This window comes from Melanerpes formicivorus, unplaced genomic scaffold, assembly GCF_026170545.1.
Source record: "Melanerpes formicivorus ecotype bairdi unplaced genomic scaffold, bMelFor1.0.p_v2 SCAF_119, whole genome shotgun sequence".
In the NCBI taxonomy this organism is placed as follows: Eukaryota; Metazoa; Chordata; class Aves; order Piciformes; family Picidae; genus Melanerpes; species Melanerpes formicivorus.
In genome coordinates this window covers 487,011-512,319 of record NW_027142471.1, presented here as the reverse complement: position 1 = coordinate 512,319, position 25,309 = coordinate 487,011, and the positions used below count along the sequence as shown (strand labels likewise).

At 52.3% G+C, this 25,309-nt stretch overlaps 2 protein-coding genes across 2 annotated transcripts in view; one reads left to right on the top strand and one right to left on the bottom strand.

Annotated features, from left to right (window-relative positions):
• The first annotated feature begins 6,664 nt into the window (after positions 1-6,664).
• LOC137456243 (M1-specific T cell receptor alpha chain-like) overlaps positions 6,665-25,309 on the top strand; it is a 149,002-nt gene continuing 130,357 nt past the window's right edge. Inside the window, exons 1-2 of the mRNA XM_068167540.1 lie at positions 6,665-7,094; positions 11,131-11,420. Of these exons, the coding sequence (XP_068023641.1) occupies positions 6,665-7,094; positions 11,131-11,420 (720 nt within the window). The remainder of the gene's footprint in view (positions 7,095-11,130; positions 11,421-25,309) is intronic.
• LOC137456230 (olfactory receptor 6F1-like) lies at positions 22,368-25,045 on the bottom strand. Its single transcript, XM_068167526.1, has 4 exons — positions 24,925-25,045; positions 23,915-24,018; positions 23,743-23,817; positions 22,368-23,312 (listed from the first exon to the last, which is right to left on the bottom strand). The coding sequence occupies exons 1-4, from the start codon at positions 25,043-25,045 to the stop codon at positions 22,368-22,370; spliced, it is 1,245 nt and encodes a 414-aa protein (XP_068023627.1).

Here is a 25,309-nt window from a genome sequence, read left to right as displayed (position 1 = left end):
GGCTGGTTGGATGAGCCAGGGAATTATAGGCCTGTCAGCCTGACCTCAGTGCCAGGCAAGATCATGGAACAGGTCATCCTGAGTGCAATCACACAGCACTTACAGGATGGCCAAGGGATCAGGCCCAGCCAGCATGGATTTAGGAAGGGCAGGTCCTGCCTGACCAACCTGATCTCCTTCTATGATCAGGTGACCCACCTGGTGGATGTGGGGAGGCCTGTGGATGTAGTCTGCCTGGACCTCATCAAGGCCTTTGACACTGTCCCGCATAGCAAACTCCTGGCCAAGCTGTCAGCCCATGGCTTGGATGGGAGCACACTGTGATGGGTTAGGAACTGGCTGGAGGGCCAAGCCCAGAGAGTGGTGGTGAATGGTGCCACATCCAGCTGGCAGCCAGGCAGTAGTGGTGTGCCCCAGGGATCAGTGCTGGGCCCTGTGCTCTTTAACATCTTTATTGATGATCTGGATAAGGGCATTGAGTCCATCATCAGTAAATTTGCTGATGACACCAAGCTGGGGGCAGGAGTTGATCTACTGGAGGATAGAGAGGCTCTGCAGAGGGACCTCGACAGGCTGGACAGATGGGCAGAATCCAATGGCATGAGATTTAACACATCCAAGTGCCAGGTTCTGCACACTGGACACAACAATCCCATGCAGAGCTACAGGCTGGGGTCAGAGTGGCTGGAGAGCGCCAGGCAGAGAGGGACCTGGGGGTACTGGTCGATGGTAGGCTGTACCATCTTGCCCAGGCAGCCAAGAGGGCCAATGGCATCCTGGCCTGCATCAAGAATAGTGTGGCCAGCAGGAGCAGGGAGGTCATTCTGCCCCATTACACTGCACTGGTTAGGCCACACCTCAAGTACTGTGTTCAGTTCTGGGGCCCTCAGTTTAGGAAGGAGGTTGACTTGCTGGAGCATATCCAGAGAAGGGCAACAAAGTTGGCGAGGGGCTTGGAACACAAGCCCTATTAGGAGAGGCTGAGGGAGCTGGGATTGCTTCGCCTGGAGAAGAGGAGACTCAGGGGTGACCTTATTGCTCTCTACAACTACCTGAAGGGAGGTTGTAGACAGGCAGATGATGGTCTCTTCTCCCAGGCATCCAGCAGCAGAACAAGAGGACACAGTCTCAGGCTGCGCCAGGGGAGGTTCAGGTTGGATATGAGGAAGAAGTTCTATCCAGAAAGAGTGATTGCCCATGTCTCGGTCCAGAGAGGGAAAGAGACTCAAATTCTTTTAGAACATTCCTGTGTTGTGAGATTAGAGGCACAAACGAGGCCAAAATATCAACAGCTAGACTATTTATTACATAAATAAAGTGGACATAAGAAGGGGAGAGGGAAAAAAATAGAGGGAGAGAGAGAAGAGAGAGAGAAGAGAGAGAGAAGAGGAAAGGAATTATATTACCACACCCCTCATCCCCCCCAAGACAATTTGAATCTGTGGAGAAAAGGTGCTGCAGGAGATGTTGGGTCTGTAGAGAAACGGTGCTGAGGCTTTGGCTGGAGAAGAGCTGTGGTCCTCTGGGCAGCCTCTTTTCTCCAGAGCAGCATTGTCCCGGCATTCCATTCTCAGCGGCATGGTCCATCTCCTGTGTTTTCCTTCATCTCCATTTTTCTCCCCATTTTTCTCCTCTGTTTCTCTCTACAAACCGGTAGTTGCTCAAGTCTTTTATACAGTTTTTAGTCCTTAGGTATGTATTCAAATATTGTCCCTCAGGAATTCCAGGAGCAGGAAATAATCTTTAGGTTGTTTCCCCGGAAATCTTTCTGTGTATTGCTGTGTGTTTGGGCAAGATTTTGGGGGGGGGGGGGGGGGGGATCTCCGTCTCCCCCGTCTCCATCCAGACAAGTCCCCCCACATTCCTTACACATCAGGAAACAGGTGGTAAAAACCATTATGTCACCCTGCCCAGGGTACTTGATGGGTGGAGATTATCTTGCCCTAAAGGTGTGATGGCTGGGTCCTTGGGTCCATTGTTGTAGTCCTGTGGTATCACAATGCAATCACAAGCTGGTTTGCATCCAGGATTGGTAGACAGGATTCTTTCCACCTTCTTTCCAGTGGCTCTGCTATCAGTTTATCTTTGTTGACTCACACCATGAGAGACAAACTTTTGGGCTCTCACAGCCCATTGGAATGAGCTGCCCAAGGAGGTGGTGGAGTCACCATCATTGGAGGTGTTCAGGAGGAGACTTGATGGGGTGCTTGGTGCCATGGGTTAGTTGTTTAGGTGGGTTGGATGGGTTGATGGGTTGGACACGATGATCTTGAAGGTCTCTTCCAACCTGGTTTGGTTTATTCTAAATAAAGATTGCTATTCAAACAGGAAAAAAGAAAGGTGGTAGTAGCAGGGGATTCCCTTCTCTGGGGAACTGAGGGGCTGATTTGCAGGCCAGATCCGTGCCACAGGGAGGTCTGCTGCCTGCCTGGGGCATGGGTTAGTGACATTTCTAAGAGACTTCCTGATCTGGTACAGCCATCTGCCTATTAGCCCCTGCTGGTTCTGTAGACTGGGAGTGATGAGACAATGTACAGGAGTACAAAAGCAATTAAAAAAGACTTCAGGGCTTTGGGGAGATTACTTGAGCATTTGGGAGCACAAGTGGCATTCTCTTGAATCCCTCTAGTGACAGGAAGTAATATTGAAGGAAAGAAAAAAATCCATGTGATTAATACATGGCTTAGAGGTCAGTGTCACCAACAGAACTTTGAGGGTTTTGACCATGGGGAAGTTTTCTTGGCACCGGGTCTGCTGGTGACAGATGGAGTTCATCTGTCCCATGAGGGGACAAGAATCCTTGCACATGAGCTGGCTGTGCTCACAGACAAGGTTTTAAACTAGTTGTAAAGGGGATGGGGACGTAGCTGGCCTTGCCACCGAGAACTCTGCGTGGAGTAGCCCAAGACTTGTGGAGCAGTGGGTAGGCATCTTAGATAACCAGGTCTACCCCACCTCAAGATTGAAAACTATGTACTCAGCCCCCTCCCTGAAATGTTTGTGCACCAATGCACACAGCATAGGCAATAAACAGGAGGAGCTGGAGGCCATTGTGCTACAGGGAAATTATGATCTGGCAGTCATCCTGAAAAGCTGGTGGGATGACTCCCACAGATGGAGTGCTGCAATCCATAAGTACCAACTTTTCCAAAGGGACAGGCAAGGAAGAATAGGTGGTGGAGTGGCCTCTGTGTTAGGGAAAGAGAGGAAACTATGCAAATTAGTGAAGGTGGTGATAGGGTAGAGTCCTTATGGGTAAGAATCAGAGGTAAGGCCAGCAAGAGTGATATGGTGGTGGGAATCTGTTACAGAGCACCCAACCAGGATGAAGAGGCAGATGAAATGTTTTATAAGCAGTTGAGAGAGGTCTCACAATCGCTGCCCCTTGTTCTCCTGGGAGACTTCAGCTTCCCAGATATCTGCTGGGAATACAATGCAGCAACTCAGTACAAGAGAGATGTGGAGGTGCTGGAGAGAGTGCAGAGAGAGCAAGGAAGCTGTGAAGGGCCTGGAGATTAAATCTTATGAGGAGTGACTGAGGGAGCAGGGGATGGTTAGTCTGGAAAAGAGGAGGCTGAGGAGAGACCTCATGGCTGTCTACAGGTACCTTGAAAGGACATTGTAGAGAGGTTGGTGCTGGTTTCTTCTCACAGGTAATTAGTGATAGAAGAGGGAATGGCCTCAAGCTCTGACTGGGTAGGCTTAGACTGGACATAAGGAAAAAAAAATCATGGCGAGAGGGGGCAGGCATTGGAAAGGGCTGTGCAGGGAGGTGGTGAAGTCACCAACCCTGGATGTGTTTAAAGGTGTGGGGTGTGGGGCTTGGGGATATGATTTAGGGGCGAACCTTGTAGAGTAGGGTTACCTGTTGGACTTGGGGATGCTGAGGGTCTTTTCCAACCTGAATGTTTCTGTGTGATTTGTGAAATGGGTGACCTGCAGCAGTCCTGTCAAACATCAAATATGCCACAGTAAGAGTAAATTTGTTTCTTCAGGACAGGGCCAACTGTTTTTGGGAAAACTCATCATGGAAGAGTTCTGGTACAATAGGGAAGATTGCATAGTTTGGGATGAGCATTTAAGAATCTGATTTATAAGACACAATGAGCAGTCTGGCAGGACACATGATGTATTGGATCCTGAGAGAGCTGTTTTAGATAGCAGGATAAAGCCCACAGTGCCTGGGTGGGCCGAGGGGCACTTGGTGTCTGCTGTGTGGGGGGTTTTCAGCTCTTCTGTTTGTGAGAGCTGCAGCCTTGGAGTATGCTGACAGAGGCTTGAGGGAGCAAGGACAGGCAAACACCATCAGGACCTTGAGGTTGGAGAGGAGACACAAGGCTCAAGCAAAGAAAGACTCTGAAGACATGCAGAGGGCAATGTGTCAGAGAGGTTGGTCACCAGGTACAGGCCTATGACCCTTTTATCCCTCCCCTGGGAGCAGCAGAAGCTGTTGGCTGCAGAAGCAACATGTGTCACTGCTGGAGGAGACCACAGCACAGGCACAGCAGGTGTGCTGAGCAGCAGCTTTTTCTCCTCCCTATGGCAGTGGCTGTGCCCCTGGCAGAGTCATTTCCAGCAGCTCTGCTCTCGTGGGGCCCTGGCTGGGACCTGTGGCCTTTGCAGTCTCTCTCACACACGCAGCAGGATGGGTCTCAGCATGCGCCTCGCCTATCTCATCCTGGCTGCCTTCCTGAGGCAATCACAGGGTAAGCACTGCCTTGCACAGCAAGCATGGTTCCTCTTCTGCCCAGGGCAGCCTCATGCCCTCAGCAGAGCTCTGCAGGAGCTGCTCTGCACTTATGGGCCAGACTTGGGAACCCTCAGCTCACACAGGTGGTTTTGCAGCTGCTTTCTCAAGGTGCTGGTGCTGATGGAACAGGAGAGCTCAGATGCAGAAGCAGCAGCTCCTCTCCTGACCATCTCAGCCCTCTTGCCTTCCTATCCTCTTGCCAATTGTTGACCTCTCTCAGCCCCTCTCTGTTGCTCTGTCTGGGCCCAGTGTTTCACAGCCATGGCACTGCAGAAGCTCTTTTGCCTCTCAGCACTGCACATTTTCTGACCTTGCAGCCCAAACACAGAGGGCTTTGGAGAGCTGAGGCAGGGACTTGAAAGTTCTCTCATGCCACTGACATTCTGATGTTGTCCTAGTCTCTTTCCTGGCTGGCACATTCCAAATCTCTCTGGAGGTTGTCCAGGACATATTGTGAGGGGAGGTTGAGGCATGAAGGAAGGAGAGACTGCCAGGGCTGTGTCACTGGGGTCAGCAAGGGTGGTGGCCTGTGGAGGCCTCTGGCTCCCTTTCTGCTCTTGGTACAAATTCTCTTCAGTTAAAAAAAAAATTGCTGGGAAATGTCAGCTCACTCCTGGGGTTCTGCACTCCTTGGCTCAAGAGAGGTTCAGAGAGGAGAGGTTTGGAGAGGAGAGGTTTAGAGATGTTCAGAGAGGCTCAGAGACATTCGGAGAGGGAGAGGAGACTCGAGGAGAGGAGACTCGAGGAGAGGAGAGGAGGGGAGGGGAGGGGAGGGGAGGGGAGGGGAGGGGAGGGGAGGGGAGGGGAGGGGAGGGGAGGGGAGGGGAGAGGAGAGGAGAGGAGAGGAGAGGAGAGGAGAGGAGAGGAGAGGAGAGGAGAGGAGAGGAGAGGAGAGGAGAGGAGAGGAGAGGAGAGGAGAGGAGAGGAGAGGAGAGGAGAGGAGAGGAGAGGAGAGGAGAGGAGAGGAGAGGAGAGGAGAGGAGAGGAGAGGAGAGGAGAGGAGAGGAGAGGAGAGGAGAGGAGAGGAGAGGAGAGGAGAGGAGAGGAGAGGAGAGGAGAGGAGAGGAGAGGAGAGGAGAGGAGAGGAGAGGAGAGGAGAGGAGAGGAGAGGAGAGGAGAGGAGAGGAGAGGAGAGGAGAGGAGAGGAGAGGAGAGGAGAGGAGAGGAGAGGAGAGGAGAGGAGAGGAGAGGAGAGGAGAGGAGAGGAGAGGAGAGGAGAGGAGAGGAGAGGAGAGGAGAGGAGAGGAGAGGAGAGGAGAGGAGAGGAGAGGAGAGGAGAGGAGAGGAGAGGAGAGGAGAGGAGAGGAGAGGAGAGGAGAGGAGAGGAGAGGAGAGGAGAGGAGAGGAGAGGAGAGGAGAGGAGAGGAGAGGAGAGGAGAGGAGAGGAGAGGAGAGATCCCTCAGACACGTTCTCCTTCTTGTCTCTCCCCTTCCATCCATCTCTCTCTGCATCTCTCTTCTGGTCACCCTTCTGTCACTAGAGTGGATCTCAGCTGTTTCTAGGCTCCCATTTCCAACACAAATGATCAGATCCTGTCCGAGCTGCTACAGGGAATTTAAAGCTCTCCTCCTACTGACATGGGGTCAGTGCCTCTTGGCTGGCACCTACCTGCCATGGCCTTCAGGTATCTCCTGGCTGGTAACACAGTCAGGGCTCCCTCTCTCTACCATTCAGCTCAGCATCGCATACAGGTATGGAGCTCATAGCCCTTGGAGATGGCAACGATGACGATGCAGGATGAATATTTTGCAGCAGCTCCAAGGGCCACTCAACCTGCTGGAGGTCCCAGCACACAAAGATGAGGCATAGGAGACTGTTCCCAGGTCCTGACTGTCCACAGTCCGGGAATTTTGAGGAAGCCTTCTTCACTTGGCTTTTGCAGAGATACTGACCTTTGCTTCCTTCCAGGCACCATGGGGCAGGTCACTGTCACCCAGCAAGAAGGACAAGTCACAGTGAAGCAGAGAGACACCTTCCACACCAAATGCACATACCAGACCTCTGGCTTCAATGGCTTGCTCTGGTACCAGCAGAAGAAAGGCCAAGCTCCCCAGCTGCTCTCGTACCAGGCAGCAGCTGGCCCCAAGCACAGCAGCCATCTGACCACGCTGCTGAACACCACGGGGAAATACAGCCTGCTGCAGCTGGAGGAAGTGGAGGTCTCTGACAGTGCCTTGTACCTCTGTGCTGTGAGTGACACCCTGGTGCAGGGGCTTGCTTGGCTGTGCAAGAAGCCAGGGGAGGACCTCCTCTTCTCAGTGTACTCTGCTCAGCTTGGAGGCCTCCCTCAGTCCTGCCTCATTTCTGCAGCAGTGGGACAAGGCAGCACAGATGTTACTATAAGTGAGCCTTCCACCAGGCAGAGATAGGCAAAAGGCCCTGCCTGGACAAGAGCTGACTTTGGTAAGAGGTGAAGAGAATGGCCATGGGCTCTTTTCGGGGGTGCTCAGTGACAGGACAAGGGCATAAACTGGAACCAAGGAAGTTCCATATGAACATGAGGAAAAACACTTTCCTGTGAGGGTGCCAACAGCCCAGGGAGATTATGAAGTATCCTTTTCTGTCCCCTTGACACTGTGTAACCTGCTCCGGGTGACCCTGCATTAGGAGAAAGGTTGAACTAGGTGATCTCCAGTGTTTCCTTCCATCTTCCACCATGCTTGGATTCTCACTTAATCCCCACTCCTGTATCATTTTGGGTCTTCATCTGAGTGAGTTTCTTTCCCCAGCACAGGGCTACTCAAACCATGAGGAAATCCTTTCTTCACAGCCTTGTGAGCTGCTGGCACCTCAGAGCCTCCAGCAGCACTGAGCTCCTCACTGAGGGAGAGCAGTGGTTGGACTCTTCATCTGCAGGACCTGCTTGGAGGCCAAGGGGCTGTATCTGAGCTGAGCTGTCAGAAGCAGGGCCTGATCCCCACTGCCTGTGCAGGAGCCAGGGATGTCTCCCTCAGCTCCAAGGGACAGTGCCTGAAAGGGCCTCACTGCTGTGTTCCCTACTCTCTCCTTCCTCTGGGAATGATGAATTGGCCACTTGTGTCCCCACCTCATCCCCCAGCACCCAAGCCAATGCCTTTCTTACACAGCAACCTGAGGCAATGACACCAAAAAAGGATCCAGGTGGAGGCAGAGGCTGGGGCTGTGGAAAACTTGAATGGCTCTGGAGTGGCCATTTGTGAAGGTGCTGATGATGAAGAGGAAACATCCCAGCTCATGGCATGGGCTGGGTGGTTGTTTTCCCAACACTGCCTTTTCATTTCCTGCCTCATGCCCTGGAGGAGGCAGGTTCTGAGTGCTGGGACTGAGGCACCCCAGGATGTCCATGGCAGGAATGTGTCAGTGCCAGCAGAAGCCTCACCTCAAGTGAATCCAATGCAGGAAAGCAGTTTTGTCCTGGTTGGGGTTTCCTGTGGCTGTTTCCAGGAAGAGGCCCTACAATCCTTGTCTGGTCCCCCAGGGGCTTCATTGCATGAGCATGTGCTCACTTACGATCAGCTTCCCAGGCAGGTGGACTCTGCTGCTGGGTTACTTTCTCCTAATGCTTTTCAGTATCTTCAAGTATTACTGAAAATATTGGATTGAAAATCCCTGAGAGCAGGTTGAAAGTCCCTGGGAGCAAAGGCAGCAATTGTTCGCTGACGCTGGATGCCTGGCAAATCATTGCACAAAGTCCAGGGACCTGAAGAGGATTTGGTTACAGCATTATAAAACACACACCAATGCAAATTCATCACTCTCCTGATAAATCATTACCATCTTCAGTACTCTCTTTCAGGTCAGGTTAATATATGAAAATGTCTCTTCTTCTGCATGCACACTCCCATCCTCCAATGAATTCTGGGGAGGGGGTTTCAGAAGACATACCCTCAGTGTCCTCTTCAGTCTGTCTGCTAGCTGACCCTGAGGTTCACACATGTTCAAAGAGGTGTGGACTCATTAGTAAAAGCCTTATCTGCTTAGAAGGTTTTCTGTTCCTTCTTGTCTTCAAGGATTCTGCTTAATTCACACTTTATCACATTCCTTATGCAATTCATCACCTCCTTTTCTGAGGGCTTGCATTTCTCTTTCACAAGGATGCTCCTTCTCCAGCTGTGTTCTCAAAGAAAACAAAGGCTAACCAGATAACCATAAAGGTTTCTCTACTGTGCTTATTCTATTTCACATTTATTTATACAAACTCTACTAATTTAATTATCCTATGCAATTTCCCATTCTACTCACACAAAGAGGAACATTGCCCAGTCTCACTGGACCATGTGTGTCAGGGCTTTCTCAACCCAGGAAGAAGGAAGGGATGGTTTATTCTGGTTTATTTCTCACTACTCTCATTTGATTGTTGATCAATTAAATTAATGCTCCCAAGTCTAGTCTGTTCTGCCTGTGATAGAAATTGCTGAAGTCTTTCCCTGTCCTCATCTCCACCCAGCAGCCTTTTGTTATCTTTTCTCTCCTCTAACTGGCTGAGAAGGGTTCTGACAGAGCAGCTTGCATCCAGCCTGGGTCAACCCACTGCACCCTCCCAAAATGAGATCACTTTGTAGTACACAGAAGACTTCTCACTGCTGAGGCTGTAGTGTGTCTGAGGGATAACCTGGTGGCTCTTTGCTGTGAGGTAAGAGGAGCTGCGGATGAAGGGAAGGGCAGGGGGTGTGTGCCTGGAGTTCAGCAACACCTTTGACAGCCTCTCCCATACTTCATTTATGACCAAACTGGAGATTAATAGATTCAGTCAGGGGATTACAGGGTGGGTTGACATCTGGCTGGACAGAGAGTCATCACCAAGGTGCAAAGCCCAGCTGGTAGGTAGGGATCTCAGTTAGCCATCTTGTCACCAGCAGGACTAGGAACTACCAGTTCAAGGGATGGAAGGACCATGGAAGTGCAGTGCTCTGTGAGTGAAGCAGAGGCAATTGAAAGCTGCTGGAACAGGGAGAGCTCCAATTATGCAGCAGGGTACAGCAATGGCGAGACCTGGGAGGGATTTCTCTGGGAATTTCTACTACTTCCAGCCTGCAGGAGCCTGGTCTAGTGGGAACTGTTCCATGTGGATGATGACTGAGGTGACCTCTGGAGCTCCCTTCTGACTTGCCTATGACTGTCATTCCCCACCACCCCAGCCCACCCACAGCCACGTTTGCCCTCACCCCCACCTATGCCTCAGCATCACTTTCAGGCACGGTGCTGGCAGAGCAGGGGGCAGGTGAAGGGAGGCTCTTGGCCTCCTCACCCGGTTCACAGCCCCAGAACTCACAACCAGCTCAGGGAAGCTGCTCCATGACTTGGGACAAGGCCCTGCTGCTGGGGCAGGCTGCAGATGGCTCTGGGGAGGCTGCTTCTTGCTAAGGAGGTCTTGATGGAGAGCGGGGTGAGGCCAACTAGTAGAAGCAAGCTGGGTAGCCCCACAGACCCCCAAGTGCAGCCAGCCCCAGACCATTCAGAGTGGCACTAGCACAGGGCACAGCCCCTGGGAAGAGCTGGTGGAGGGGAGGGGAGGGGAGGGGAGGGGAGGGGAGGGGAGGGGAGGGGAGGGGAGGGGAGGGGAGGGGAGGGGAGGGGAGGGGAGGGGAGGGGAGGCAAGCGGAGGGGAGGCAAGCAGAGGGGAGGGGAGGGGAGAGTAGGAGAGGCGAGGAGAGGGGAGGGGAGGCAAGGCAAGGGGAGGGGAGGGGAGGCTAGGTAAGGGGAGGGGAGGGGAGGCAAGGGGAGGCAAGGCAAAGTGATAGCCTGGGGCAACAGACAAGAGCTGGAACACAGGAAGTTCCACTTCAAAATGAGTAAAAACTTTCCTATAATGGTACTGGAGCCCAGGAACAGATTCACAGATTGCACTATGTTGGAAGGGCACCTCAAAGGTCATCTTGTCCAACTGCCCTGCAGTGAACAGGGACACCTCCAACTATATCAGCCTGCTCAGGGCATCATCAAGTCTGATCTTGAGTATCTCCAGGGACAGGGCCTCAACCACATCCTGGCCAACCTGTTCCAGTATTTTACCAGTGTAAAGAACTTTCTCCTGATATCTGACCTAAATCTACTCTGCTCTAGTTTCAAACCATTCCACATTGTCCTAGTGCTACATTCCTTTCCAAGCAATCCTTCCCAAGTGCCCAGAGAGGTTGTGGAATCTCCTCCAAAGGCTTCCAAGACCCATCTGGATGTGTTCCTGTGTGACCTGCCCTAAGTGATCCTGCTTTGGAAGGAGAGTTGGACTCTCTCTACAGAGGTTCTGTTCAACCTCTGCCTTTTTATGATTCTTGTTGCAAATTAATCACTCTCAGAGAAATTCTCTCTCCAGAATCTATCTTCACCATCTGCCAGCTGTCATCATCTCTGCTGCTGCAGGACATCTACTGCTGAAGCAAAGTGATTGTTGTCTCCGCAGCAGCAGCTGCAGGTGGAGCCCAGGTGCAGCAAGAGCTGTCGGCAGAAACAACCGAGGGCACCAGCATCGCCTTTAGCTGCTCACATCCCAACGCAAATGTATTCGACATCATCTACTGGTACCAGCAGCTCCCGGACCGAGGTCCCACGTTCCTCGTTCGAGCTCTTTCAGGATCCAAGGAGCTGCAATCCCCTGCGGGGCAGCTGTCGGTGGCAGCAAACCGTTGGTCCAGCACCCTGCGGCTCGCCCGGCCCCGGCTCAGGGACACGGCCGTGTATTCCTGCGCCCCGGCAGACACGGGGAGGGGAGCCGGCGCTGCGGCCGCCACGAACCGCCGCGGGTGGGGCGGGGCCGGCGGAGCACGCTAGGGGGCGCTACCATTCCGCCCGCCAGCCCCACCCGGCCCCGGGTGCTTCCCGCGAGAGAGCACCCCCGGCCCCGGCACATGCAGCGGCGCCGCTCCGGCCAGGAGGTGTTGTGAGGCTCTGCCAGGTTTGCTGCGTGGACAGCTCCAGCAGGCACCGGCACACAGAAGCCTCCACATGCAGGAGCTCACAGTCACCGTGGTTGGAAGAGGCCTCTGAAGTCCTGCAGTCCACCCATGAGCTAATTCTGACAGGGCTGCTCCTGCACCATAGACTTCAGCACCATGTCCAGAAGCCTTTCAACACACCCAGGCATGGCGATTCAACTGCTTCCCTGGGCAGCCTGTGCCAGGCTTTCAGAACCCTTTCAGTACCGTTTTTTCCTGATGCCCAATCTAACCTTCCCCTGGTGTAACTTGAGGCCATTTCTTCTCCTATCAGTTGTGACTTGTCAGAAGAGACCAACTCCCACCTGGCTCCAACCTCCTTTCAGGGAATTGAGAGCCAGAAGGTCTCCCCTCAGCTGCCTTTTCTCCACACTGAAAGGCCATCCTACCCAGGCAGGAGTTCCAGCTCCACACAGGCAAGAGAAGGGGATGCTGGTCGGGGGATACTCCAATGCTCCCCACAGTGCCCTGGTGTTGGCACCATGAGCTTCTTTCTCAGGACTCAGAAACTTGAAACTGAGGCCCAGGAGACAGGGAAGAAGTGGAGGCTGGACACTGAGCACAGCATCAAGAGATTCAGGTTCCCATGTGGTGAGGGAGTCACAAACAGATTGACTGAGTTGTCCCCAGAGGCTGGAGGTCTGAGGTGACTGAAAGCTGGAAGGAGGTCTCTAGGCAGGGACTGTGGGCTCCAGAGGTGCCTGCAGACCTCTGTGTGGTTGGCAGATATGACAAAGCTATTCGATGTCTGTGGTCAGACTGAGAAGAGTCTCTTCTTCCTTCCCCCCCATCACCTATTCACACACATTGCTGGGATTCCCCCAGGAGCCTTCTCTTACCAAGCCTCAAAACTGCCAACCCTCTCTGCCTACCCTCAGAGGAGAGATGCTGCAGCCCCTTCCTGCTGCCCTTCATGCTGCAGCACAGGGTGCTGTTGGCCTCCTTTGGCGTGAGGATGCACTGCCACAGCAGACTCAAGCACACCTTGAGCTGCTGAAACTGGGTAGGACACAGCAGTGAGTACTCAGAAATATCTCAGCTGCTTGTTCAGGTGTTACTGTTGGACAAAGCACTTCTTGGTAGGACACATGAAAGCTCCTGAGGCTTTTCTACCCAGCTAAAGGAACCTATGGAGGGAAAATGTCTTCCCATTTGTGCATCTGGGGATCAGCAAAAGCCTCAACTTGTGAGCAAGACCCAGCAGGCAACACATGGACAAAATTCCCAGTTCAGCCTCTTGGGCTGTCTGCCTCCTCCACCTCTGGGTAGACAAAATGGAGCTTTGTTTAGGGCTGTCCATGTCACTTACAGTAGCTTCTGTGTGAGTGCCAGTGACTGGGCACACTGCTGTGAAAGAGAGAGATGGGAGCCAGTAAATGGGTGAAGATCCAATAGCCACAGGCCTGGCCAGATAGATGGAGGAGACTCAGGTGCTGGGTGAGAGGGCCCAGGCTGCAGGCAGGGCCAGAGTTTGGTCTGAGGCCTGTGGTGATGTCTGAGAGGTGCAGGAACGTGGCTGTGCTTGTGAGTGCAGAGGCTGAGGGTCTGTTGTCCCTGGGAGCTGTGTGTCACAGGCATGCTGCAGACACTCAGGAGGAGAACCTCCCTGGGTGAGGAGGAGAACCTCCCTGGGTGAGGAGGAGACTGGAACAGCTCTCCCATGGTGCCAGGCTGAGAGCTGGGATGGTTTACCTGGCAGAAGAAAATCTGAGCAAATAGCTGAGGGCAGCTGTGAAGAAGGCAGAGGCAGGCTCTGCTCCATGACACCCAGTGAGCGGCCAAGAGGCTCTGGGCACAAAGGCAATCAGCCAAGATTCATTCTGAGCATCAGGAAACACTTTGTGAGGGTGAGGGAGCACTGCCACAGAAGGCACAGAGACACTGTGGAGTCTCCGTCCCTGGAGGCATTCCAAAGCACTCTGGAGTTTGTCCAGGACAGATTGTGAGGGGAGGCAGAGGCATGAAGGAAGGAGAGACTGCCAGGGCTGTGTCACTGGGGTCAGCAAGGGTGGTGGCCTGTGGAGGCCTCTGGCTCCCTTTCTGCTCGCGGTACCAATGCAGAAGTCAATCTTCCTGCAGGTGTGGAGAGAGCCCCCAGGGCTCCTCACTGTTCAGAATGCCCTTGGCTGAGGGAGCCACAGGGGCTGCTGCTGGAGGAGGGAGGGCCCCAGAAGGAGCTTCTCAGGCACAGGAAGAAGAGATCTTTTCCCTTGCCCACTGCTTCCTTGGCTCCCCCAGCAGAGTAATTTCCAGCAGCTCTGCTGTCTGGCGGCTGGGAGGTGCTTTGATGACTGTCACTCCACAGGCAGCTTGGTCTCCACATGCTCCTCACCTACCTCACCCTCAATGCCTTCCTGGGGCAGTGGCTGGGTAAGTCCTGGCTCTTATTCACTGCCTCTTTCTTCTTCTGCCCAGGAAACTCTGAGCAGCCTCAGCAGGTGCCTGTGGGGAAATTCTCTTCAGTTCCAGGAAAACGCTGGGAAATGTCAGCTCACTCCTGGGGTTCTGCACTCCTTGGCTCAAGATTCTACTCTTGCAGAGAGGAGAGGAGGGATATCTCAGATATCTTCTTCTTTTCTCTCCCCTTTGATCCAGCTCTCTGTTCATGTCTCTACTCATCCACCTGCTGCCCCCAGGCTAGATCTCAGCTAACTCTGCTCTCCCAGTGTTCTCCCTTCTCAATGCAAATTTGGAGTTCTGTTCATAGCTGCAATAGGTACTTGAATGCATCTTCTGGCCAGCACCTACCTATCATGGCCTCCCATTCTCTCCTGGATGACAACACATCAAGAGCTCCCTCTTTTGTCCAGTCAGCTGAGCATTGAATTTAATCAACTACTTAGAAGCCCTGAGAGGTGACAGGGATGAGGAAGCAGGATGAATCTTTTTGTTGTAGCTCCATGGGCCCCTCTACTTGCTGATGGGTGCTGGTCCCAGCACACAATGATCAGGCATGAGAGGCTGTTCCCTGATCCTCCAGACAGTCACAAAAGATTGACGAGAAGCAGGAGCACTGCACAGGTCTCCTCAGGATCAGCTTCCACCCAAAAGTACTTTGCATCTGAATGTGCCAAGGCCTCAAGATGCTGTGGCAGGCAAAGAGAGCTTTCTCCATCAGGGTTTTGCATCCACTCCTGGTTTGCTTCCTAGAGCACTTCCTTGTGGAGGTAGTGACATTTGCTTTCTTCCAGGCACCATGGGGCAGGTCACTGTCATCCAGCAAGAAGGGAGAAACCATCCTGACCAAATGCACATACCAGATAATTGACTTTCGAGGCTTGCTCTGGTACCAGCAGAAGAAAGGCCAAGCTCCCCAGCTGCTCTCGTACCAGGCAGCAGCTGGCCCCAAGCACAGCGGCCGTCTGACCACGCTGCTGAACACCACGAGGAAATACAGCCTGCTGCAGCTGGAGGAAGTGGAGGTCTCTGACAGTGCCTTGTACCTCTGTGCTGTGGGTGACACCCTGATGCAGGAGCTTGCTTGGCTGTGCAAGAAGCCAGGGGAGGGAGGGGAAATGTCTGGGCAAGGCTGAGCTTGGAATCAGGGGCCCTCACTTCTCCCTTGGTAGTGCTGCTTTTCCTGAGCACCCATGGATCTTCAAGACAAGGTCTTCTTCCAGAAGAGGACAGTGTCTGTGGCTGGAGAGGCAGGAGAAGGTGGTGAAAGAGTCTCAGGTTCCCCTTTTCCACCATGGGTGTTGTGTGAAGTATGAATATATTTGCTAAGAGGTGAATGCCCTTGCATTCCAGATGAGTGCCCAGCGATCAGAGGGGCTCAGTGCTTTTGTGGTTTTGTCACTTCATAGGATGCTGATTAGGGTGGGTTCCAATACATCCAACACCAGACACATGAACTCTTTTGCTGTAGGTTACTTGCAGTTCAGCAGTCAGATGCACCAGTCACAGGGTTTGTTTACCCTTGCACCATATGTACAGATTCTTTAAGCTTGGTGGTGCTAAGAACTGAGCTGCAGCAGTTGCCTTACAGCTCTGAGAAAATCCAGTGGGAAAAATTCACTCAGTAGGGACCAAGGGCACAGCTTACCCAAAGGACATCCCTCCTGGGGAGGGTGAGGAGAACAAAATCCATCAATGTGTCCCCAGGGCCTTGTTGAATTCTGTTCCCCACCTTGTGTTCCAAAAGGGCCAAAATTGATACCTCAGTTACCGCAATTGAGAGATGGGACAAAGCTTGATACAAGCAAAGTGTCTCTTTATTGTACAAAGCCTTTTCTTTATATAGGCTAACATAATCAAAAGCAACTTGTGATTGGTAATTAGATGTGTCTGTGCAACAGTCACAGATTCATGATTGGCTGCCGAGGAAATGCCAGGGAGCACACATCCCTTGGCAAGGCTCAGACAGGTGTTAGACAAAAGACAAACAATCACACATCTCTTATCAAAGTTCAGACAGAAGACAAAAGACTCTCTTGCAATGTTTACCAGCTCCTATTCTCAGCTTGTTGTGTGGCTTCCCTGAGTCACAATGGTTGTTGGTAATCAGCAAAATGCTTTTTTCTCTCTACACAGCTACAGTTTGTTCCCAGGGTTCATGGCCCACAAGAGCTAAAACATTTCCTTCTATCAGCTGAGCATTGCTTGAGGCTCTACTCCCTAAATTCAGTCCTTCACTCAGTTTTCTGTTGTGTGAAGTGTGGGGGTGGGACTGCAGCCACATAATGAAGTGAGCTCTCTGGTTCCACAGACATTTCTTGATGAGCCTTTCAGATTTGATGCCTTCTGCCAGGAAAATTATCTTCTGGAAAAAAAATCAGCCGCTGCCTGGAAAAGTTTCTTGCAGCAGGGCATACTAACTTCAGGATGAGTGATTTGTAGTGGTGTGGAAGAGTGAGGTAGAGAGCCTGAGGTATGTCCAGAAATCATGGCTCCTACTGTCCCCTGTTCCCCTGTTTCTTACTGTGGATGACCCTCAGGAGTCCTGGTCCATAAGCCAAAGGGCACTGGGCTGGAGGTCTAGACCCATTGGAGATGGGAGACCTGGTCACTGTCAATACACCTAATATTGAGTAGCTGATTGAAAGTTTTCAGGCGGCAGCTTGCCTCCAGCTGATGTATCACAGGCAGCTGGTGCCAAGCAGCCCCTCTGCAGTGCTAATGGTTGTGGACCCCACCTCCATGACTCCCCCTAGACAAGGTATCCTGGAGAACTGAAAGGCTTTACATGGTCCAACTTCTAGACCAATTGAGAGCTGTACCTGATGGGCCACGGGAAAGAGGTGAAGGCACAGGGCAGGGCCAAGAGCCATGACTTGGAGGGAAATTGCCACCTAGTCTGGAGGCACTTGTTGGAGCCTGGAAAGAAGCCAAGGGAACCCTGTACCAAACCCCCAAGAATCTCCTTCTGTTCTGAGGAGAAGCAGGAACTAAAAGCTCCCTTGGCTCCCCCAGAAAAGGCTTGAATTGACTTAGGGACCCCTAGATCTGGAAACTCCAGCACCATCCTCTGTATGTGAGCCTAGGGGCAGCAAATGGTGCTTATGGAAGGAGGCTCACAGAAAGAACCTTTCTAGTAGATCCAGGAGCACCTTAGACTATGAGTGACTGATGCTCAAAGGACCTGACCTTAAAGGACCATGTGTGTGGTGTGTTGGGTTCCAGGTGAAGACACCTTGATGGTAGCTCTGATTGTACTTGGGGACATACAAACATATCTTTTGGGATCTGAGTATGCAAAGAACTCAAAAAGGAGCTGGTGGAAATGTGGATCTCCTGCCTTCTCCATTAGCCTACTTCAGGTAGCTCCTCCTCTACCCACCTCTAAAATAGTGAATGTAAAACCTGTGGTGCCCAGGAGGGGATAGCATCAGTAACTGCAGAGCTGCAGAGCTACAGAAGCAAGGGAGAATTATTCCAATGCCCTCTCCTAGAACTCTCCTTTATGGCCAGTACACAACCAAACTAGAAACGGTAGGAACCATTGGTTGTGGCCTCCTCAGTGCCAGCACCAACCCCCTAAAAGCAGTGGTACCTGACATGGCTGAGCTGGTAACAGCTGCCCAAGAACAGTCTCAGATGACCTTATCCACAAGTGATCTGTTTTCTATGGTCCCCTTCAGGAAGCAGACAGGAATCATTTGGCTCTGGCATGGCAGGGCAGACAGTTTCCCTTCACTTGCCTGCCCCAAGGTATCCCCACACTTGTCCATCCTGCCTTGGCCCAGGAGCCTGCCAAAGTCACCCCAGGGAAAGGGGTCCAAGTCTATCAGTGTATAGAGCTGCTTATTGGTATCCCCTGGACACCTCCATAGTGGAAGAGGTCCAGAAAGAATTAGTTACCTTGGAAGCAGGAATAACTCACCTGAAGTTGTGAGGTGGGCCCCAGGAGATGCAGTGAAGGGTCTGAAGTTGTGGGTTAGTCACCTACCCAGGGCCAGGTCCATTGGGTCACATAATGGGAGGCACTTGAGGGCTGGAGCTATACAAAATGGAACCTGCTGAATGGGTTTCCTACACTCCCAATGCCCTCAGGCAAAGGACATGTAGAATGTTCCCTAACAAGCCATTAGAATTAGCCTGGGATGGGCTCAGCAATTACCCCATGGCCCCTGGGCAGGAAATGGCTGTCCCCAGCTAATTGCCTTTTACTGTGAATCCCCTACAATTGTGCCCAGAGACAGAGAAACCCAAGACCCAGACAGGTCCTGTCACTGTCCTGGGAAACTGCTCCTGCTGGTGTTCCCCACTGTGGGACAAGTGCCTTTAACCTTAGAACCTCCCTTCATCTCTGTGCCTGGGTGGCTTCTGACACCCATGGGAAGGATCACAAAGTTAACAGCTGCTGAATCAGCCTTCTGTTGAAACCAGTTCTCACAGGGCTGAGTCCTCTTTTCTCTCGTCTTGTAGGCAGAGCTCACCACTGAGGACCGGCAATCAAGCTGGAAGCATGAAAGCTGGAATGCTCCTCTCAGGCATTTTGGTAACTGTTGTAGCTATCAGTTTGTTCTCTTTGTAGGCTGTCCATGTTGGTGCCACAGCGATGCTTCAGGTGCCCTTTCTCCACTCCTTGTGGTCACACAGGATTGAGGAGTTGAGACCCCAGATGTCAGCTGACAAATGGCACAGGTTTTCATGAGACTTTAGGGGCACCAAGATGAAGGGCTGTGTATGACATTACCTTGGGCTGCTAAAGAGGGATTAAGATTCTTTCTGTGTCCTGTAAAACTGTCTTTCATTGTTAATATGACCAATGCCACTCTTGACCGTTTCTGCCCATGACAGGGGTTCTCCCTCAAAGTAAAGAGATCCTCGTTTGGGAGGAGAACACAATTTGGGGATCAAATTGCACAGCCTGGAAAAGCCTCCAAAACTTCCTGAAAATACCACCCTGTGGATGAGGACATGCAAAGCTACTTGACCAGATATTACAATCTCTACTCCTACACCAAAGCAGTTTCCAAACCTGTGCCTTGGCCTGAAGGCAATGCCACAGGAAGGGGTGAAGGATACAACACAATCTGCCCTGCCTGTCCTTTGGATCCTGCCTTTGATCCCTTGACAAAACTATGAGACAAAATTTTCCACCCCATGGGAGCCAGTATGGTGCATACAACTCCCCAGTGAGACACAAATATCACCTACCAAGGGGAATAGTCTAATGTGGTCCCGGTCCATTCTGTCACTGGGATGGCCTTGAACTGACCCTGCCTTTGACCCACTGCTCAAAGGAGTGGAGAGTCCTCTTTGCAGCTCTGCTAGAGTGATCACTTGTGGTACTGGCCATGGAGATCCCAATGTTCATAGGAAGCATTAGAACTCTCATCAGAGATCCATGCCCTTCTTGGGGTTACCCATCAAAAGGATGGAGATAAACACTGTGATAGGAGCAGATGCCAGAGTAACACCTCTGAAACCTGTGGCCTTCCCTGTCCTCATTATCCCATAGCTGGAACATCTTCAAAGACTCATCCCAGCTTCACCCTTCTGAGTTACACTGACAACTGCAGTTGTAAGCAGCAGTGACACAGCTGCTTTAGACTCAGCCTGGGGTGCGCAAATGGGAAACTTTATTCTTACCTAACACTGGAATATGACACAGGAGTAAAATGTGGTAGCAGAATTGCTTCTTTATGTCCCAATGCAAGATTTCATTTCAGTGTTCCTCAGAGACGAACACATCAACGAGGCACACCACAAACCTAGCAAGACACCTGTGGCCAGCAGGCAAAATACAGGTACCCAATTACTACAGCCCTGGGCAATTCATCTCCCTCTCTGGAGATATTCAAACCTCACCTGGATATGTTCCTGTGTGATCTGCTCTAGGTGACCCTGCCCTGGCAGGGGGATTGAACTGGATGATCTTTAGAGGTCCCTTCCAATACCATTCTGTGACTCTGTCATTTAGATGTCACCAGGGAAATGACACAGTATCAAACAATTCCAGCCCTGGGCAATTCATCTCTTGGATGCTTGAACTCACATTTGCCCCATGTTACCCTGCAAAGACACCAAATTGTTCTGCAAAACATTACTTGGGAACTGCATTTGTGAAGCAGTTTGACTGGCTGTGTCCTTGGGGAGCTGACTTTACAAGCCCAGAAAGCACCAAAGATGCCTCTGCAGAACAGGCTGGCATTAGATATGCTGCTGTTAAAGGAACAGGAGTATATGGGATGTCAAAGCTGCATCACCACCCACAACAATTCCACCTCCACTCAAGAAGCCCTTGCCAAAATGAAGGCATTGCCAGCCAGAGAGCTGAACTGTTCCAGGCCTTGCAAGCAAAAGACTGGTTTGGCAGAGTGTCCCTGGATTTCTGGGTTGTGTCCATGATAAAGGCTTTGGCAGTCGTGGGGTGGGGAAGGTGGTTAATGAACTTTGGGTTGACATTGTTGGTTAGATTTCTGGTTTTGGTGAGAGGAACAGCTACAGTTCAATGTGTGATCCATTCCTTTACCATCTGCTGCTGCTCCTATCCTTTTTCCATCTATTTGCTGCACAAGGATCACCAGTCCAGAAGAAGAAGAAGTTGAGAGCCGAAACCTGGCACAAAGCTCTGTTTGAGTCACTGAGTGCAGTCCTGGCCTTGACCTAAAGGCTCTTCCTGAATCACACTGTTTGTGCCAGGCTGGTGAGCAGCAAGAGGGGATAAGGCCTGTGGAGGTGAGGCCCCTCCTGCAGCTCTGCCCTGTTCTGGCTGAGCACTAAGAGTGGCCATGGCAGCAGGAGCACTCAGCTGACCCCTGAGACATCCTGGCCCCCAGATGCATTTTAGGAAACTTCCAAAGCAAGAGAGTTCACATGGCCAGCAAAATCTGCCCAAGGGGAGGACCCCAAGAAACCAGAGACTATAGAAGAGACAAAGCAAGCCAGGCCAGCGGGATGCCCCACTGCACTGGTGGTGATATCTCTATATCCTTCTTGTTAGCTCTCTCTTCTCTTTTCCTCCTTTGATCTAATCTTCTCTGATTTCATTGGGCTAACAGCAGGTTGAAGAACACCTGCTGTAGTGCATTGCCATTTGTGTTTGTATTTAATAAAGAGTTCAGTTGGGTTCAAAAGCCACTGGGTTCTGGATTGACCTTGGTCTGTCTGTTGGGGGTCTCAGAACCTGGCACAGCTCTGTCTCTAAGCCCAGGCTTTGAGGCAAGGGTTGTGACAGCACTGCTGCCTGAGTCTGGCTGAAGCTCGAATTGCCAAGTGCCCAGGACAACTGGATACAGGAGAACGGCCTCCAGAAGCACCACTGCTTCCAGGAGAGACAAGCAGATGTTCCTCTGGGGCTGAGGCATCTCCCTCCGAGAGCTCTGCACTCAGCTGAAATCAATCCCAGCCTGCTCATAAAGGTGGAGCTGCCCTGGTGCTGCCTGCTCCTTAGGAAGTGGCCTCATGGACCCTTCCCTGCCAGTGTGCAGGAGGATGAGACTTGAGGACATGATTCATCTCTTGTGCAATGACAATCATAGGAAGGGGCAATCAAGGCCCCTTGGCAGTGCTAATGCCCTCCAGCCAGTGCCACCAGAGGCTCCTGCCCAGCCAGCCCTTCCCAGCTCTGCACTCTGGGGACCTGGGCAATCACACTCACGGATTGCCACAGCAAAACCCCAGCTGGCTGGAAGCATGGAGGGGTTTTGGTGTGGAAATGCCCTGACACAGGGAGCAGGAAGCAGTGGTTTGCATTGCTTCAATTAGAAACTCCAAGTACAATCAGGTACTGGGGAGGGGCAAGGCAGGGAGGGCAATGGTGCTGGCAGGCTTACAGCAGGAATGGTGGCTGCAGGTAGAACTCCCAGACACTGGCAGGCTTTCTCTGGAACCACCCAAGACAGCTTGGTTGCATGGAACAGCCAGAAGAATGGGGCACAGCTGCACAGATCTATCTCCTGAAGCAAGGAGCAGCTGCTGGGACTTCTGATGGGGCCTGGGATGAACCCTGAGCAAGAGAGGTCATTCCTCCAGCTCTGTCAGAGAACTGTTTCTGGATGGGGTTTGTGAGCCTTTCCAATCACTGGTCCCCACAGCACTTGGAGACATTGTGAGTTCCTCCAGGAGTGCCCAGAGGGTGGTGGAAGCATTAGGATCAAGACTGAGTCCAGTGAGATGAGCTGACAGGGGAACTGGGGAATTTGCCCTCCCTGTGATGCCCAGGAGCACTTACACTGCAGGGAGGAACTTCTGCAGGCTAGAAGTTATGAAGGGGCTGAATCACTTTGTTGTGCCTGAGGCTCCTCAAAAAGCCACTTCATTTCTTCTGTAAAGCCCTCCACAAGGCTTGCTTCACTTCTTGGTTCCTGAGGGTGTAAATGAAGGGGTTCAGCACAGGAGTGACAACCGTGTTAAATGTGTTGATGAGTTTGTTCAGGTCCAGGGAGCTGTGGGCTGATGGCTTGACATACAGGAACATGGTGGAGCCAAACCAGATGGTGACAACGCTGAGATGGGCAGAGCAAGTGGAAAAGGCCTTCCTCCGGCCATGGGCTGACTGGATCCTCAGGATGGAAGAGATGATGTACAGGTAGGAGACCAGGGTGAGCACACAGGAGGCCACCACAACTAGTATGGAGACAAGGAAGGTTGCCAGCTCCACAGGCCACGTGTCACTGCAGGAGAGGGCAAGGCAGGAATCGATATCGCAGAGGAAATGATTGATGAGATGTGGCCCACAGAAGATCAGCCTGGATGTCAGCAAGGCCAGCACTGAGATGGCCAGAAAGCCTCCCAGCCAGGAGCTGAGTGCCAGCCGAGCAGACAGAACACTGCTCATCAGGGAGCTGTACCTCAGGGGGCAGCAGATGGCTAAGTAGCGGTCGTAGGCCATGGCAGACAGAAGAAAACACTCAGTGGAGCCTAGGGAGAGAAGAAAGAACAACTGGAGGATGCAGGCACTGAAGGAGATGGTTGGGCTTGTCCCCAGCATGACTCCTATGGCTTTGGGCACAACACCTGTGGTGTACCAGATCTCCACGAAGGAGAGGTTGCAGAGGAAGAAGTACATTGGGGTTTGGAGGTGGCTGTTCATCCAGACCAGGGCTATGATGGCTGTGTTGCCAGTCACTGCCAGGGAGTAGCTCAGTGCAAAGACCACCACAAGGGAGAGCCTGGACTGCCACGTGCCTGGGAAGCCAAGAAGGAGGAATTCTTCCACACTCGTCCCGTTTGCCATGGCCTCCCAAATGCTGAAGTCCATCTGCAGAGACAGGAAAGGTTCTGTGAGAGTTTCAAGCCTGTGCTGGTCCTTCAGGCACTGCCAGCAGTGAAACAAACCCAGCTCCCTTGAAAGTGCAGTTGGTGCAGGGCATGGGAAAACAGCATCTACCCTGAGATCAAATGGTCAGGGAAGTTCTTGGCTGCAGAAACACATCTGGGCAATTGGATCTGAGCCTCAAGGTCAGGCCAACACTGTCCCATGAAGCTGGAGAGCTACCTATCAGATCAAGCACAGGAAGGAGACAGATGGAGCTGAAGCAGCACCTGAAGGATTCCTTTCTCTCCTCTCTTCCTCCTTAGGAATTTTCATACCAGAAATCTCATGTGGCCAAAGGTCAGAGGAATGCCCCTTAACCTGGCTCTCCTTAGCCATTCAAGGCAGAATGAGGCCTTGGGCAGGCTTCACTCACCAGCTCAGCCAATGCAAATGAGCCACGCGGCAGCTCTGCAGGCATCATCCTCCAGATGAAGCCAGGGCCCCCTGGCTGAGGGAGCGCACTGGGAAGAGGTTGATTTCCTGGAGGAGCTCTGGATGCCCTGCTGCCAGCAGAAGCCTGGATGAACAGCTCCCAGCTTGCTGACTTGCTTCAGGCTCTGCTCAATTGCCCAACGTTGTTTCCTCTCAAGCCATGCAGCAGGTTCTGAGGATGTGCTCCCGATTTTCTTGCCCCCGCCCCCAGCCACCCCTGCACACCCACAAACGAGGTCCTTGTGTGTACACAGAGAGTGAACTCTCTCCAGCTGAGCTGCAGGTAGTAAGAGCAAACACCAGAAAGTCAGCAGCATCCTCAGCATAAGAATATCTCCACACCCATCTCATTAACACACACAAGCCCAAACTGACTGCACCCAGGAGAGGCTTTTCTGTGTTCCCTCTGTGTGCCCCAGGCAGTTTGGTCTCTGGAGGATCTCCTGGGCTTGTTCCAGCTGGATAATGCTCTCTCTCCACACAGGCCAATTAAGGGCCAGCAACAGAGTTCTCTCCAGAGACTGCCAGGCTGGGTGTTTGCCTGCTGCCTGCAGCTGTGGTGCAGGGACTGGGCAGAATCCCAGTGCTCGCCTGTGTAGCCATTTGCTGACACCCAGGAGATGTCTGAGCCAGCCAAGGACCAAGGGCCTGGGAATGTCAAACATCAGGTGCTGGAGGCTAACTTGGCCTTGCAAGCTCCAGGGTGTCAGAGAAGTGAAGGCAACTATGGACACACGGACACAGAGAAGAGTGAGGCAAGGGGTGCAACTACCTGGTTTCCAAGCCGGTAACCACAGTTAAGGGCTGAGAGGAAGATATGAGTAAAGACCTAAGGGCCAAGGCAGAGAAGAGAGGAGTTGGGAGAAATTAATCTCCCCTGCTTCCAGAGCAAGTGTCTCCAGGGGAGCTACTCATCTTTGATCCATCCATCATCAGTGGAGAGAATCAGGCAGTGTCAAGGTCATTTGCCATAATTCCATCCCTCTGCTTCTACACTTTTCTCAAGACACCTGGGATTCATGGCAGGAATGGGATATGAGGCTGTAGTGGCTGCCAGGAGACTTTTCCACTGATCCAAAGGGATGAGACTTAACTGTCAAAGAATCTTCTCCCCACAGCTAACTCTTGAGTGCAAACTCTCTGGAGGCATCAATGATGCTGTCTAGAGCTCTGAGCCCATCTGCAGCTCTCTGGACAAGTGGAGCCAGTTGCTGGTCCTGGCTGATCTTCAGCTTCTCCTGCATGCTCTGGGTCAGAGCAATTTGATCTCCCTCAGAAATGCACTATTTCACTCTCCCCATCTGGCTGCTGACTGCCCTCAGCTCCCACAGGCTTAGCTCCAGCAAGCAGCTTCAAGTCATTCAGCAGCTGCTCCTTGCAACATCTTCTCCCTGCTCTCCTGCCCATTGCTGCTGGCCATAGCCCCAAGGTTAGGTCTTGGAGGGGACAGGAACCTGCAGCAGCAGCTATGGGCCATGCCAAGGGCTGTTCCCTGCTTTACCACTCTG

What these genes read in the sequence shown, in the direction of transcription:
- LOC137456230 (XM_068167526.1), bottom strand. Translation starts at nt 25,045, where the DNA reads ATGCAGGAGAAGCTGAAGATCAGCCAGGACCAGCAACTGGCTCCACTT. An exon ending in CAGAGAGTTTGCACTCAAGA is followed by an intron (nt 24,019 to 24,924) that starts GTTAGCTGTGGG and finishes GTGGGTGTGCAG; the next exon opens with GGGTGGCTGGGGGCGGGGGC. An exon ending in CATTTGCATTGGCTGAGCTG is followed by an intron (nt 23,313 to 23,742) that starts GTGAGTGAAGCC and finishes CTGTCTCTGCAG; the next exon opens with ATGGACTTCAGCATTTGGGA.